The 13954-nt window shown below is 37.1% G+C and overlaps 2 protein-coding genes across 6 annotated transcripts in view; both read right to left on the bottom strand.

The window, feature by feature from the left end:
• LOC117573829 (uncharacterized) overlaps positions 1-9587 on the bottom strand; it is a 52980-nt gene extending 43393 nt beyond the window's left edge. For 3 of the 5 annotated variants that reach the window (XM_034257261.2, XM_034257270.2, XM_034257292.2), the window contains exons 1-2: positions 9465-9587; positions 7947-8316 (exon numbers count right to left, since the gene is read on the bottom strand). The gene's annotated coding sequence lies outside the window, so the exon portion shown is untranslated. Of the gene's footprint in view, positions 1-7946; positions 8317-8933; positions 8996-9464 lie in introns of those variants that run through there. The other 2 variants (XM_052003704.1, XM_052003702.1) reach the window with 2 other exon arrangements.
• Positions 9588-10453: 866 nt separating this feature from the next.
• LOC117573928 (ubiquitin-conjugating enzyme E2 S) lies at positions 10454-13586 on the bottom strand. The gene is made up of 4 exons (XM_034257453.2): positions 13297-13586; positions 12585-13245; positions 12050-12520; positions 10454-11988 (listed from the first exon to the last, which is right to left on the bottom strand). The coding sequence occupies exons 2-4, from the start codon at positions 12591-12593 to the stop codon at positions 11836-11838; spliced, it is 633 nt and encodes a 210-aa protein (XP_034113344.1). The 5' UTR covers positions 12594-13245; positions 13297-13586; the 3' UTR covers positions 10454-11835.
• Positions 13587-13954: the final 368 nt, after the last annotated feature.

Here is a 13954-nt window from a genome sequence, read left to right as displayed (position 1 = left end):
AGAGAGAGAGAGAGAGAGAGAGAAGCGGGCAGCTATTGATTAATAGATGGACTCTAATTAAATACAATAAGACAAAAAGTGTTGCCTACTTTTCAGCAGTCGAAAGACAGAGACGAACAAAAAATGTTGCCTAGTTTTCAGGGCTGATAAAGTAAAGCAAACAATGAAACAGTTGCGATTAAAAGACGAACTCGAATTAAATAATAATAATAAGACAATAGCGAATGAAAAGCGAGCAAAGTATTGCCTACTTTTCAGCAGTCGATAGACACAAGCGCACGAAAAAGTGTTGCCTACTTTTCAGTGCTGTCAAAGTACATTTCGCAAGACAAAGAAAGAAACAGTTGCGAATTGTGGCAACTGGCAAATGGCTGCGTCACGCACTGAAAGTCAATTTAAATATCAATAAATATCCGATTTGAGCTGAGAACTTGGCTGGCAATGGGAAAAACATGACTAAAAGTGCATTGACACCGCCCGAATCCTAATGGCTTTTCTTTCCCTCTCGCTCTCTCTTTGCGTTTTGCTTTTTGCCATTCCCTTTGTTTTTGTTTTCGTTTTGCGGCTAAGCTCGCACGCACATTGGCATTCATATTCACACACTCGCATTCACATTCGCATTCACATTTGCTTTCGCATTCCGCACACACAGACTCCACATCGAGGTCGAGACAAGTTGGGGGTCGGGGTCGGGGTCGGGATTGGGATCGGGATCAGAATTCTCGCTGGCTGTTAACAAAATCAACAAACATTTGGCGAACTGGCTAAATGATTATTGCATTTAACAACCGCAGCTATGCGGCAAGCGATTGACTCTCATTCCAAAGGCTGCAGCTCGACTTTTACAATACATCATCATCAGCTCCCGCTCTCTCTGTCTCCGTCTCCATCTCCATCACGGTTTAAGGTCGCATTCATAACAATACACAAGTATTTTGTTGGTAAACCACAAACATGTATTTCACACACAAAAGCAATTCATGTTTTTGCATTTGGTTTCAAGAGATTTGGCAAAATGCTTTCGACGGCAGCAGGCAGTCATTAAGCTTGTAGCAAAATAAATAGTAGGCAAACTGCAAGCGAGTGGCATCGACTTTGAGATACGCGCTACACAAAACTTTTAACAGAATTGAAATATAAAAATAGTTCAATATGAAATTTGAAGCTATTTTAAAGTAGCTACTTGACTGATTAATTTAAAGTTTAAAGCAAAATATAATCAAAGCAAACTGCCGCCGAGTGGCATCGGCTTTAAAATACGCGCTACATATAATTCTAAACAGAATTAGAATATACAAATAATGATCAAATGCGAGTTTCGAAGCTTGTAGCAAAATAAATTAAAAGCAAACTGGGTATGATTAATTTCGACTTTGAAATACGTAATAAACAGAACTCTAAACAGAATTGGAATATAAAAATAATTTAATATGCATTTCGAAGCTATTTTGAAGCAGCAATATAAATAGAAGCAAAACTGCAGGCGAGTGACTTTGACTTTTATATACGTCCTAAGCAGAAGTGGAATATAAAAGTAGTTAAATATGAATTTCGCAGCAACTTCAACTCTTAAATGGCAAATCGTCAATTGCAAATTGGCATGAAAAGTGCCTTTTGGCAACACCTGCTTAGCATACCCTTTCTGCCCAATTAGGTAACGAGTATAAGAAGCGTTGTTGTCTACTTCTAAGGGCGCTCTCATTTGCCCACTGGGAAACAACTCGCCAAATACGCACTGCACAAGTGTGTATCTATGTGCGAATGTCTGTCTATGTCTGTGTCTGTGTGTGTGTGTGTGTGTTGGCACGCACGTAAAGTCAAATTGGCTCATTTATCTTATTTCACTTTTCTTACCCATTTCAAAAGCGAAGACGGACCGAAGCAGAGAGAGACAGAGGGGGAAAGTAGACGAACAAAACGATTTGTGTTTTATTTTCATCTACACACGCATCAAATACATAATATATATGTCTATATATGAATATACATTTCTTTCTTCTCACTTTTTTCGTTTTTTTTCTGTTTTTCTGTTTTTTTGCTTTGTTTGTTTTGTTTTTTGACGCTTGGCAGCATTTGAAGCAGCTCTCGCTTTAAAACAAATTCACGCACACTCGCACAGTCATAAATATTTATACAAATTTCTTTTTTTTTTGCATTCTTTTCTTTTTTTTTTTGTTGACTGGCATTTTCAGAAACCGAGCGACAGCTCACAGAAAAGTTGAAAAGTGCCGCAGCAAGCCGAAAGCCGAAAGCATATGGCAGACAGAACACATCGTGTGTTATGTGAAAGACGCACACACACAGAACATTTGAATGATTTTAAACGCATTAGCATATAAAATACGACGCTCCCCATTCCCCATTCCGCATTGCCCCAACTCCTTAAACAGAAACTGTCTCTTCAGACGGGCGTCAAAGTGAAACGAATGAGTTTTCAGCACAACAAGTTCCACAAACAAACATTTCACAGAGCCAACTGCAGCTATTTTTCATTTTCATTTTCATTTACGTTTTCATTCTCCTGCTGCTGCACAACAACTGCAATTTTGCAACCCAGACACAAAGTGCAGAGCAGTCAATAAGTTCACTTGCACTCAGCCTGCTCGACTTGGCGTATGCGCAATTTATATTACGTATACGCAACAAAAATAAATTTCCATTTATATAATTTATCCAAATTCAAAATAAATGTTAAGCTTCGATCTCGATTGGAAGTAATTTTTACTAACTCTTAACTTGACGTATATGCAATAAGATGATGTCATTACGTATACGTAATCCACTTTAATTTTTATTATTTTTTAAGACTTGATCTGAGTTTAATTGAAGCGAGTAAAATAAGTGTTAGCTTTGATAGAAATTGGGAATAATTTTTATTAACTCTTAACTTAACATATACACAATAAGATGAATGCATTACGTATACGTAATCAACAAGGTTTCCACTTTAATTTGTATTGTTTTTAAGACTTGATCAAAATTTGATTGAAGCGAGCAAATTCAAATGTATTTTGTGACAGATGTGAAAATAAATGTAAAATTTCTATCATCTCAATTGGAAGTAATTTCTTCTAACTCTTAACTTGACATTACGTATACGTAATGAAAACAAATTTTGCATTTAAAACTCTTATATTGAAAACATCAGCATATCATTTATCCAAATTGAAAATAAATGTTAAACTTCGATCATTTATTCATCCCAATTGAAACTCTCGACCTGACGTATACGCAATTAGAAAATAGCATTACGTATACGTATAGTCATTGAACATTGAAATTTGTGTTACTTTTTTAAGACTTAATTGATGCGAGCAAGATGGAAAGTATTTTGTGGCAGATCTTCAGCCGCGAGTTTCACTTTGACAGTAAAAAGGAAAAGGAAAAAGCAAAGCAAAAAAGGTGCAAGGCGAATTCTGTTTTCGTTCGATGATTTGTTATGTTAATTGTATATCGATTACTCGCTTTACACACATGTACGTATGTGTGCCGTAAAAGTAAGTGCTGTGACTTTGAGGCTCATTTGCATGTGGCAAACACTTCTCAATGCTGATGCTGATGCTGAGATTCGTCCTCCGCTTGCGGTTTGCCTGCGCCCCGCTGTGCCAGCATCCTTAACCTCAATTCACAATCGCAGTTCGTGTTTTTTTCTTTTTTGTGGTGCTGCATTTGATTTGTGTAAAGCAACAAAGTCTAGGATGACATTGAACGCAACCCTCATAGAAAATCAAAACCCAAAAACCAGCAAAGTGCTAAAATCTTCATCGATTGTCCGGCGTGCTTGCAAGTCGAGCAAACTTCGCAGCAGTCGCACATTTAACCGCGACAGCAGTCAGCTGCCCTTTTGGGACTCTAGCTTATGGCATTACACTTGAGGCAAAGCACACGCATAGCTATAACTATAGCTATATCAATCTCTATCTCTATCTCATGCGCAGTCAGTCGCTTGTGTTGTGCAATCAACAGCAAATCCCTATCAAGCAGCGACGTTGAAGTTTCAGCTTAATGCCGCCTGACTTCGAGTCCCAAAAAATAAGTATACGTAAATCAAAAATAGCATGTATAACATTCATTGAAAAACGTTGTCAATTATTCGACAATCTGGTATATTTTGCACACTATTTTGCAATCTGTGGTATATACTATATCGATATACCAAATATACCATTTGGTATATTTTTAGTATTTTTGAAGTATAATAATTCGATATAATTTCAGACTGCATTGAAAGGCAATCTGGTATATTTTGTACTCCATGGTATATTTTGAATGGATTTTGAAATGTATATTTAATTTTAAAATATACCAACTGTATATATCGCAAAAATAGCAAAGGAAATATTAAGTATATAACTATATCGATATAAAAAATATTACCTTTGGTATTTTTGAGATATATGAATTTGGTATATTTTTAAATTAATATTAATTTCAATATTGTATGTGGTATTTTTGTGGTATAATTAAATAATAATAAAGGTATATTTTCAGACTGCATTGGTTGAAAATCTAGTAAAATTTGAATGTATTGCTATATCAATATACCAAATATATTCTTTAGTATAGTTTTAGTATATTTTATAGTATATTAGTTTATTTATTATTTATTTTCAATTTAATAGCGGGTATTTCACAGTCGAGCACACTCGACTGTATCTTTATTACTTGTTTTCAATTTCAATTTTAAGTTCTTGCAGCTTAAGTTCAGCAACTTAATTGAAATTCCCTTTCGACATTTAGTTCTGCATTTAATTCAAAGATCTTTTTAAACATAAAACAATAGCAGCAAGCATTGACAAAACTGAAAACTTATTGATAGGAAAACTACATTAGTTAGCCAGATATTAATTTGAGCACAAATAAACTGTGAACGCAACGCGCAGGAGAAATGTTTGCAAAGTATTAACTTCAATAAAGTTGCAAGCACACACAATTGATTTAAATTCAATAAAAATGTAATTGCTATAGTTCGATATACTCTTTTGTTACACACACACGAACGAAATGTAAATGTTATTGCATAAAATTAACATAAATTAATGCGACAATGAGCGAGTAAATATTTACGTGGAGTGGAAGGAAAAATAGTGTTTGATGAGCGCGGGCAATGCCGGCCAAAGTCAGCAGCAGCTGTGGCTGCGATATATTATATTAAGTAAACAACGCAGACATAATATACTCGATAAAGATGGACAGCAAGTAAAGAAGAGGAGAAGAAGAAGAGGACTGGAGCACGTCTTTGACAGAGAGCACGCCTCGCCGTCGGGCTTTTGGCTTCTCTGCCTTCTGGCGGCAACAGATTTTATTATATTTCATACATTTAGTGTATTTCGTATGCCATGGTATACAGATATACTATATACGTATATTTCAAAGCAGCAAAAGTTTTTCGTTTTGTTTGCGCAAATTTTAAATAGAAATAGAATCAAAATACAAATCAAATAAACCGTGGCCAAGCACAGAGAATAACAATAACAATCACACAAAAAAAATTGACATGTACATACATATATTTATAACGATAACAGCAACAACAACAACAAGGAGACTTTATTTAAGTACTCATCGTAATGAAAAACCAACAAGATAGACAGAGCGAGAGCGAACAAACAGCGGCACAAAAAAATGAAATTAATGCAAGTGAAAATTGAAAATGCTAAATGGGAAATTGAAAGAACATTGAACATTGAAGCGCCTCAACACAACGGCAAAAAACTTGGCAAATCAATTCAGCATCAACTTTGAATAACATATTTGCCCAGACTAGGCAAACGTTGTCCTCCAACTTGCCTCCCGCCCCCCGCCTCCGTCGCCAAACACATGTCAACGAACCTGATGCAAAGCACACCTGGCAGCTCCTTCCTCCTTCCTCGTTGCTCCTTCGTCTTCTTCGTTCTTGCTTTAGCTTAGGCCATGAAGCAACAGATTTAATAAGCACTTTTACAGGAGTCAGGAGCATGTCCCGCCATTATGCCAACCCCAAAAATAACGTATACGACATGGATGCCGGCCACAGATTAAATGAACAGCTCGACAGAGGAAAAACACACAGGTCGAGCATAGAGCACATTAAAGCACCGAAAAAAACACACAAAATCCAGCGAAAGGAAATCAAAATATTGCAACAACGAAAACGAGAACGAAAACGAAATCGCCAAAGGACATGTACGGCATTTTTGATTTTGTTTACACTACTCGACAACGACGACGATAAAAACACAAAATATGAAAAATACAAATTAAACAAGGGAGCCACAAAAAATAGATGGTGATGGAGGACTTTGAAATACCTCGCATGCGAATCAATTATTCAAATAATTCAATTTCATGAAAATTCTATCAGTAAAACTATTTACGAAATTCGACTTTAAAAAGAAATACTTTAAAAAGTTTAATTCCAGTCGACTTCGAACACAGTTTTCGCTAGTTCTATGAAAATATGAGCGAAGCACTTTTCAAAAACTTATTCACTCGTACACTGAAAAAAATACCAGTTTCTAAAATCAAGAACATTCGTCTTAAAATTTGATATCTTAAAAAAAAAACACTTAAAAAAAATTGCTTAAGGCTATGAACATTTGTCTACAAAATGTCAAATTTTCGTTGTTTTGAAGTACAATTAACGCATAATTATAACACTTCGATTAAATTTTCGAATTATTTTTTCTATAGCTTGCAGGCGCATCGAAATTACGTGCACAAAACTATAAAATACATTCAGAGCTCTGCAATTATCATCATCATTTACACTAGGCTTTGTAGCTTTGCCCTTTGCAACTGGATGCATAGCTAATTTGGGCCTAGCTCTGATTTTCACAATTCATTCGTGGGTGTCAAATTGGCATTAGCATTTGTTTGTGGTAACAATTTTACTGCGCTTTCGGTTGCAGTTCAAATTCGCAGTGATAATTGCCACATTAGGCATTCATTTAAATACCCAAATACCTGCGAAAGATGAGACGAAAAGGTAAAGGTCAACTCTCAATCCTCAGTCCCTGCACAGCGAAGGCAACGCAAAGCCTTGGGACACACTCGAAAGATGTAAAGACGCACGTAAATAAACTTGAATCAAACGCCCAAATGTAGGCAACAATTTTTGTGTGTTTCTGACTTTGTTTAGCTGTCGTCTGATCGTTGTCTGTCTGTCCGTCTGTCCATTTGTCTGCCTGTTCGTCTGTCTGTCTGTGTCTAATCAAAACAAGCCGAGATATTTCTAATTGTCTGGCAAATGCAGATAAATTCAAAATACGAAGTAAATAGTCAAAATCTTGGAACTGCTTTAATGAGCAGCTAATCGAATGATTATCTTCATCTGACTGCTCTTAAATGTGTGGGTCTGAATCGAGAGATAGAAATACTTTTAATTCTTACTTATATTTTAATTTCATCAGTCTCCCTTATGCATTCTGAATTATTTCTTATATCGAATAAAGGTTTCTTAACTCTTCTTTTCAATATTATTCCAACCTGGAATTTAGGGTTTGATTAAGAAGAAGAATTGAAAGTCAATCAGAGCTCAAATTGTAATTGCGTTTGGCCTGCAACAGGCGCTGAATACTTTTAATTACTAATGCGCATTAAGATGTTGAATTAATGCGATGCGATGAAAGATGAGGGAGCGAGAGAGAGAGAGAGAGATGGGATGAGCACGAATGGAAATGTGCGTGTGTGTGTGTGTGTGTGTGAGGAATAAGTGCACACATTTAGTTCTGTAATTATAATTGCGAATGACTCGAGTACATTCACCAAAAAAAAAAAAAACATACAAACATTAAGAGATATTCAGCTGTAAGTATAATTAAGGAACACAGCAGCAGCATCATAATAATGAATGTGGAAAAACGAGAGTAACGAGCGTAACGACAACTAAAAGCAAAAACAGAAACCGAAACAGAAACAACAAAAACAAAAACAACAACAACAACAACAGAGTGTGTATTTCTTACCTGTGTAGAACTTGGATAAGTTTGTCGCCTTGGAAGCTCCTTCTGCTTCTTCTTCTACTTCTGCTTCTTCCTCACTTCACTTCCCTTCTTCTTCTTCTTCTATTCACTTCTCAGATGGACTCCTTAGAAACTAAGATGCTTGAAATTTAAATCACTGATGAGGGCTCGGTAATATATGAAGTTGTTCTTGATGCTTAACATCTTTCAATTTATGATTTCCGGCTGCTGCTGCTGTTGATTATTATTAATTTATTTGTTTGAAGTTTGTGTTTTTGATTTGTTTGATTATGTCTTTTGCTTTCAATTTCAATTTATAGGATTTCTTGCTTTGCTAGTTCAAATATTTTTCACTTTATGATATGTCTCTGCTCTGGAATTTGAGATGAACAATAACAGCAAATGTTAAGCACACACAGGCAACATGGAAACCATTTAAAAAAAAAAAACACACACACACACATACACTTTCACAGAATCCAGTATGTTTTGTTTTCTGTTTTTTTTTTTTCATTCGTGTTAGCACCTTAACAAAAAACAACAACAAAAAGAAAGGAAACAAAACACAACACAACAAAACAACAACAGTCGACAAACGGCAGACGGCAAAGCACGCTCACACACACACACACACACACACAGGCTCACTTAACCACACACACACACACACACAGCGTCCCAAATGTTGAAAGTTGCGCGCGCGTTTTTTGTTGTTTTTTTGTTTTTTGTTGTACATCCAAATCGAGCTTCAAATATTTGTCTTTGCCCAACTTTCGACTTGCTGTTAGGCCTGCGGTGTGTGAGCTGTGATGTGTCCGGTGTGTGTGAGCGGGGGAGGAGAGAGTTTCATTAGAACTTCGATTCTCTGCTCTTGGTTTTTGGTTTTGTGTGCGCTGACTTTGCCGCGTGCCAAAAGAATATGTTCTGATTGTGTTGTGTGTTTGTTATTAATGCGTTTCGTTCGCCGCTCCGCCTCTGGAGTCAACGTACTGTTTCTGCTTACGGGCAGCCGCTAACTGAACACGACAAGCGCCAAGTGTTCCCATTTAAGCACACATCGCAATTGTTCACGAACAACGAATAGCGAAGCTGAAACGACCGAAGCATGCCGAAGCTTCGGCCGTTACAAAGCCGAGTCGACAAATGAACAAACGAATGAACGAACGAACGTAATGTAACCTAGTAACAACTGCAGCTAGAGCTGACATTTTTGTAACGGTCAATACGGCAAGGAGCTTTTAAGGCAAAGCGCAACGCATGAAAGCTCTTGGCACTTGCATTTTGAACGCAAACGTACAGCTTGCAGATCACTAAGCTTTTCATTTCAACATTCTATACACACATTGTACATTTATATTATACATATGCAATAATTGGAGCAGAATGTCAGTTCTATTAAATACGCTCCAAGCAGCTGTCTCGCTTATCACTTAAGTTCGTGTCTTGGTAATCAACGCAATTGCATTGCACCGAAATGGGAATGGGAATGAGTACAAGAGGGACGGAAATAACAATGCTTACCCCACATCCTGCTTTCATGCAGCACCTGCACTCTTCTAACATGCTCGCTTCAGGTTGAATGCGTGTTTTGTGAATGAACGCACCTCTCTGTGAATGTTTGTGTTGTGTTCCCGCCTTTTCGTTCCCATTTACATACATACACATGCACATACATATATGCTTGCATGTGTGTGCGCATTCCCAGCGGCTTTTGCTTCACAAGTCTGCATAATATTAACGGTATGTGGGCTGCTGTCAATTAGCACAGCGCGCTCCAGCAACAATAGCTCCATCACAGTCGGAACGAGGTCAGCCACGCCACGCCTCTTGCCGTCCAGTTGATGGGCGTTTTGGATTAGGCGACGCATAATTAGCAAAAGTGACGCTCCATGTCCTGGGTCAGTGGCCGTTAGCAAAGAACGTTAAAAAAATTTCAGTTGCAGTAAATTTTCCGGCTCTTGGTTTCCACTTATCAATAAAATGTATTTGCTGCAAGTCCTTGACACTCAAGCGCAGCAGGAAACAAATCACACAATAAACACACTTTTTTAGTCCGCGCCAATTTCCGGAACTTGAAAGAAAACTTTGCGCGTCCTTTTCACTTTCACTTTGATCATACATTCGATTACTTTGCATGCATGTATCGATGTACATTTTTAAAATGTTATTTTATTTATCGAAAGATCAAAGTACCAGTTATTTCAAATACCGCGCTTTTTATACCCCAATTCGGAAATATACCAACATACCAAAAAAATGTGTTACCAGCTTGCGGTCACACACAAATTTCAAAATCATTATCGATTACTTAATGTTATCAACGATATTTTTCTATTTTTGAATGCAAACGATAAGAAAGTATTTCTTCCGCTTTGTTGTTCCTTATCCCTCGTAACATTCCAACAAATTTATTTTACATACAGTTACAACAATTGTGTACTCTCAAATGGCGAATTTATTTATTATAAATTTGTTGTTGGGTATTGAAAATGGATGACTCCATTTTACGCTTTTGTTTTTTGTTGTGTGAACAAATTCAACGAAAGGTTTTTGTTTTTTTTTGTTATGCTTTTGAACTACTACGATAATTGAATTGAAAGATTGCATGTTTGGAAATCTTCTAGCAGTTAAGCATTTAGAAATTTTGTATCTGTTTATAGTACTCGTATTATCAATCAGAAGGGCACATCATTTTTTTCATTTATCATTTTTTTTTTTTTTTTGTATTTTGTTTTTTTATTATAACCTAAATGTCTAACCAAAATATGATACTACATTTTGTTGTGCGAAGTTCCCGGAAACGTGATTATAATTTGAAAATCGTCTCGTATATTTCACAATATGAATTTGGTAGTTGTTGTTGATATAACGATAGGATTATAATAATCAATCACATGTTCAAGGATCTTCGATTTCTTTCAATTTCTCAATAAATATTATTTGCTTTGCTTCTTCTCCTTCCGTTTTTTTGTTTTGTTTTTGTTGTGTTCTTAGTTTAAGTAGAATCTTTGTTTTTAATTGAAACGCACGAATGTCAAAGAGAACAATTAAAAAAAAATAATAAAACTGTAAGCTCACAATAAATATGATCTATACGCATAACGCTACACATGCTGGTGATGCTTTCTTCTTAGGGGACTGACTGGGAGATGGGTGAGTTGAATGTTTAAACTAATTACAAATACACATATAATTTATGCTACGATTCTTGAAAAATGGGCATGAAGAAGGCGAGGAGGATGGAGACGAGGACGTGGGCTAGGGCAGCACTAAATTATACATATATATATATATATATATATATATGTATTTATATATATATAGGATCATCATTATCTTCTTCTCATCAGTTTCGTTTCGTCTACAATCTAATATCGGTCTCTCATCGTAACTGTTATATCTGATCTATCTGCTGGGACGCACCGAAGTGTTGCACAGACTTCAACCAGAGTTGTTTTTTTGCTTCGGCTTCGCTTTTCCATTCTTAAGTATTGTTATTTTATATTTATGTTTGTTTCGTATATTTAACTGGATGCATTTTCTTTGGAGTGGTTTGCTTGGTCGCTATTTCGATCATTCCTTTGATTCCTTCCTTTCATGTACACTCCTCTATCTATATTTCTCTGTCTCTCTCTCGCTCTCTACCTCTCGCTCTGATTCAGATCTCGTTTGTCTAACGGCTCACTTTTGATTTTTCAAATAGTATCTAATGTAGAATCTGTTCATTGGTGTTCCTGTTGATGTTCTTTTAGTTGTTGTTGTTGTGCCAAATATGTAATTTACTGCTCCATTTTATTGTAGTATTTCTCTTTTTTCTCCCTCTCGCTCTGTATCTCTCGCTGTCTCTCTCCCTCTGGCTGGCTGGCTGATCTGCTGTCTTGACTTATGCCTCTCATAATCTCTTGAGCATACGCTTCTTCTCCTTCAGCAATTTCTCCTTTTTCTTATCCTGCAGCTTCTTGTCAAGACCAGCGTGTTTCTTCGTCGATGGTCCATCATCATCTTTGGCATCGCTGGCAGCAGCAGCACCTCCGCATTTGGCCGGCTAAAAAACCCAAAGAAAGAGCGGATAAGATGGTGAATTGTCCACTTTGCGAACTGCTTACCTGGGCATGTATCTCGGTCATCATGCGCGCACGCTGCGAATAATCATCATAACGCTCGAGAAGCATTTTGCCGGCTTCTTCGTTAAGCGCCGACTCCGGATTGGGCACAATGAGCAGGCATTTAATCGTAAGCAGTATGTGTTTAATGCCCAAATCGGGTTTCCAATCCTTTTTCAATGTGTTCACACAAATCTCGCCATTGGCGGCCACATTCGGATGGAATATCTTGGTGAGGAAATACGCTTTTGGCGGTGTCTGTGGGAAATCTTTGCTCAGCGTCAGCTTGACGCGAAACACACCAACGGCATATGGAGTGCCAGCTGGACCATCGATTAGTGCTTGAATATCGGTGACATCGCTCTCATTGATCAGCACCTTGATGCCTTCGGGTGGCGTTGTCTCCATATCCTGCAGCTCCTTCATCACCTGTCTGATCGTCTGTGGCGACAGATTCTCCACGTTCGAATATTGCTAAAGAATACAAATGTTTCAATTAATTCACATTTTTGGTCTCTATGCATTTTGTTTACATTACCGAACTCATGGCTTCGCCTGCTGTTCCCGCTGCCTGTGTGTGTGTGTGTGCTTGTCCGTGTGCTGCACGCTTGTGTGTGTGTAGTGTGGGTGTACGTGAGCGTCTTGCTCTTTCGCTCTCACGCAATAGATCTATATGTGAGTGTAAGTCTATGCGTGTGTTGTGTTTGAATGCGTTTCAAGGTTTCTCAATAGTCTCTGCGTTGCTGCTGCTTCAATGTCCTGCACCTCTTATTATTGTTGTAGTTGTTGTTAATACTGTCAAATGCTTAAGTTTTTTTTCGCTTGCAAAAAAAAGCTTCAAGTCCAACTGTATTTACTGCAGCGCCGTTAAGCTTTAGAGACAGCGTCTCCTCGTGCAGCAGCAGTGGGGGGAAAACTGTTTGCACTGTTTTCGTTTGCGTTTTTGTTTTTCCCACTACTCGCTGGCGCTTTATTGCAATTATTGCCTCGTGTTGTATGCTTGGTGGTGGCAAGTTGAATGTGTTTCAAACTGAAATCGATTTGTTGTCCGTTTTTGTTATTGGCTTTGCGACACATTTAAAAAAACAACAAAAAAAAAACAATTTCTAGTCAATTGCACACACGCTCAACTCAACAACAAAACACAAAACAGCAGCCTCCATTTACAGAAACCCTCGTCGTATGGCATGCGCTACACTCTGCAGAGCATATGGCATTTAATAAGCATTATGCATTTGTTGTTCACTTACCTTAGATCGCTATTGGTAATTATATTTTCTCTAATTGCTTTCCACTTTTCGGCGTATTTATTGCAGTATCTTATTCGCCAAGTCGCAACATACCATTTAATTAGATAATTTGTTAATAATTCATATATTTACTGTGCGTGCAGCGTATGCGGCTGTGTGTGTAGTTAGTACCAAACACAAGCTGCTATCTATACTGCTTTTATGCGCAGATGCACTAGTGTTGTCTCATTCGCGCCTATCGAATTGCATACAGACGCACAGCGATTGTTCAACCAATTATTTATTTTTCAGTAATGAAAAAAATATTCCAACTAATTATTAAATCAAGCGCTTTGTATGCTTTTCAATGCTAATATGTTCAAATCAGAGAAATAAAGTATGAGCAAAAGATGATAATGTTGCAATGAAATTGTACATTTGGCGTTGCCACCTGACGGCAAGTAGTAAGGGGCGGTGGTTGATAGTATAATATCGATATATGCAATTATACAGTTAATTTTGAAACCAATTAAAAATTTTACCTAACTGCAATTAAACCTTTTATATATAAATATATATAGCTGATGAAATTCCAATATTTCGTTGTAATTTTCATTTTCTACATCAGCTGTAGTTTGTTGTTAATCAATTAAAAGTATATATCGATAAATAGATATGA

The sequence above is a fragment of the Drosophila albomicans genome, chromosome X (genome assembly GCF_009650485.2).
Source record: "Drosophila albomicans strain 15112-1751.03 chromosome X, ASM965048v2, whole genome shotgun sequence".
NCBI classification, from domain to species: Eukaryota; Metazoa; Arthropoda; class Insecta; order Diptera; family Drosophilidae; genus Drosophila; species Drosophila albomicans.
Note: the sequence above shows the minus strand (reverse complement) of the source record. Positions and strands in the feature narration are given on the sequence as shown.

Excerpts from the sequence above, each read along its gene's own strand:
- LOC117573928 (XM_034257453.2), bottom strand. Across the intron at positions 11,989-12,049 it reads TGACCGAGATACATGCCCAG|CCGGCCAAATGCGGAGGTGC; the intron begins GTAAGCAGTTCG and ends TGGGTTTTTTAG.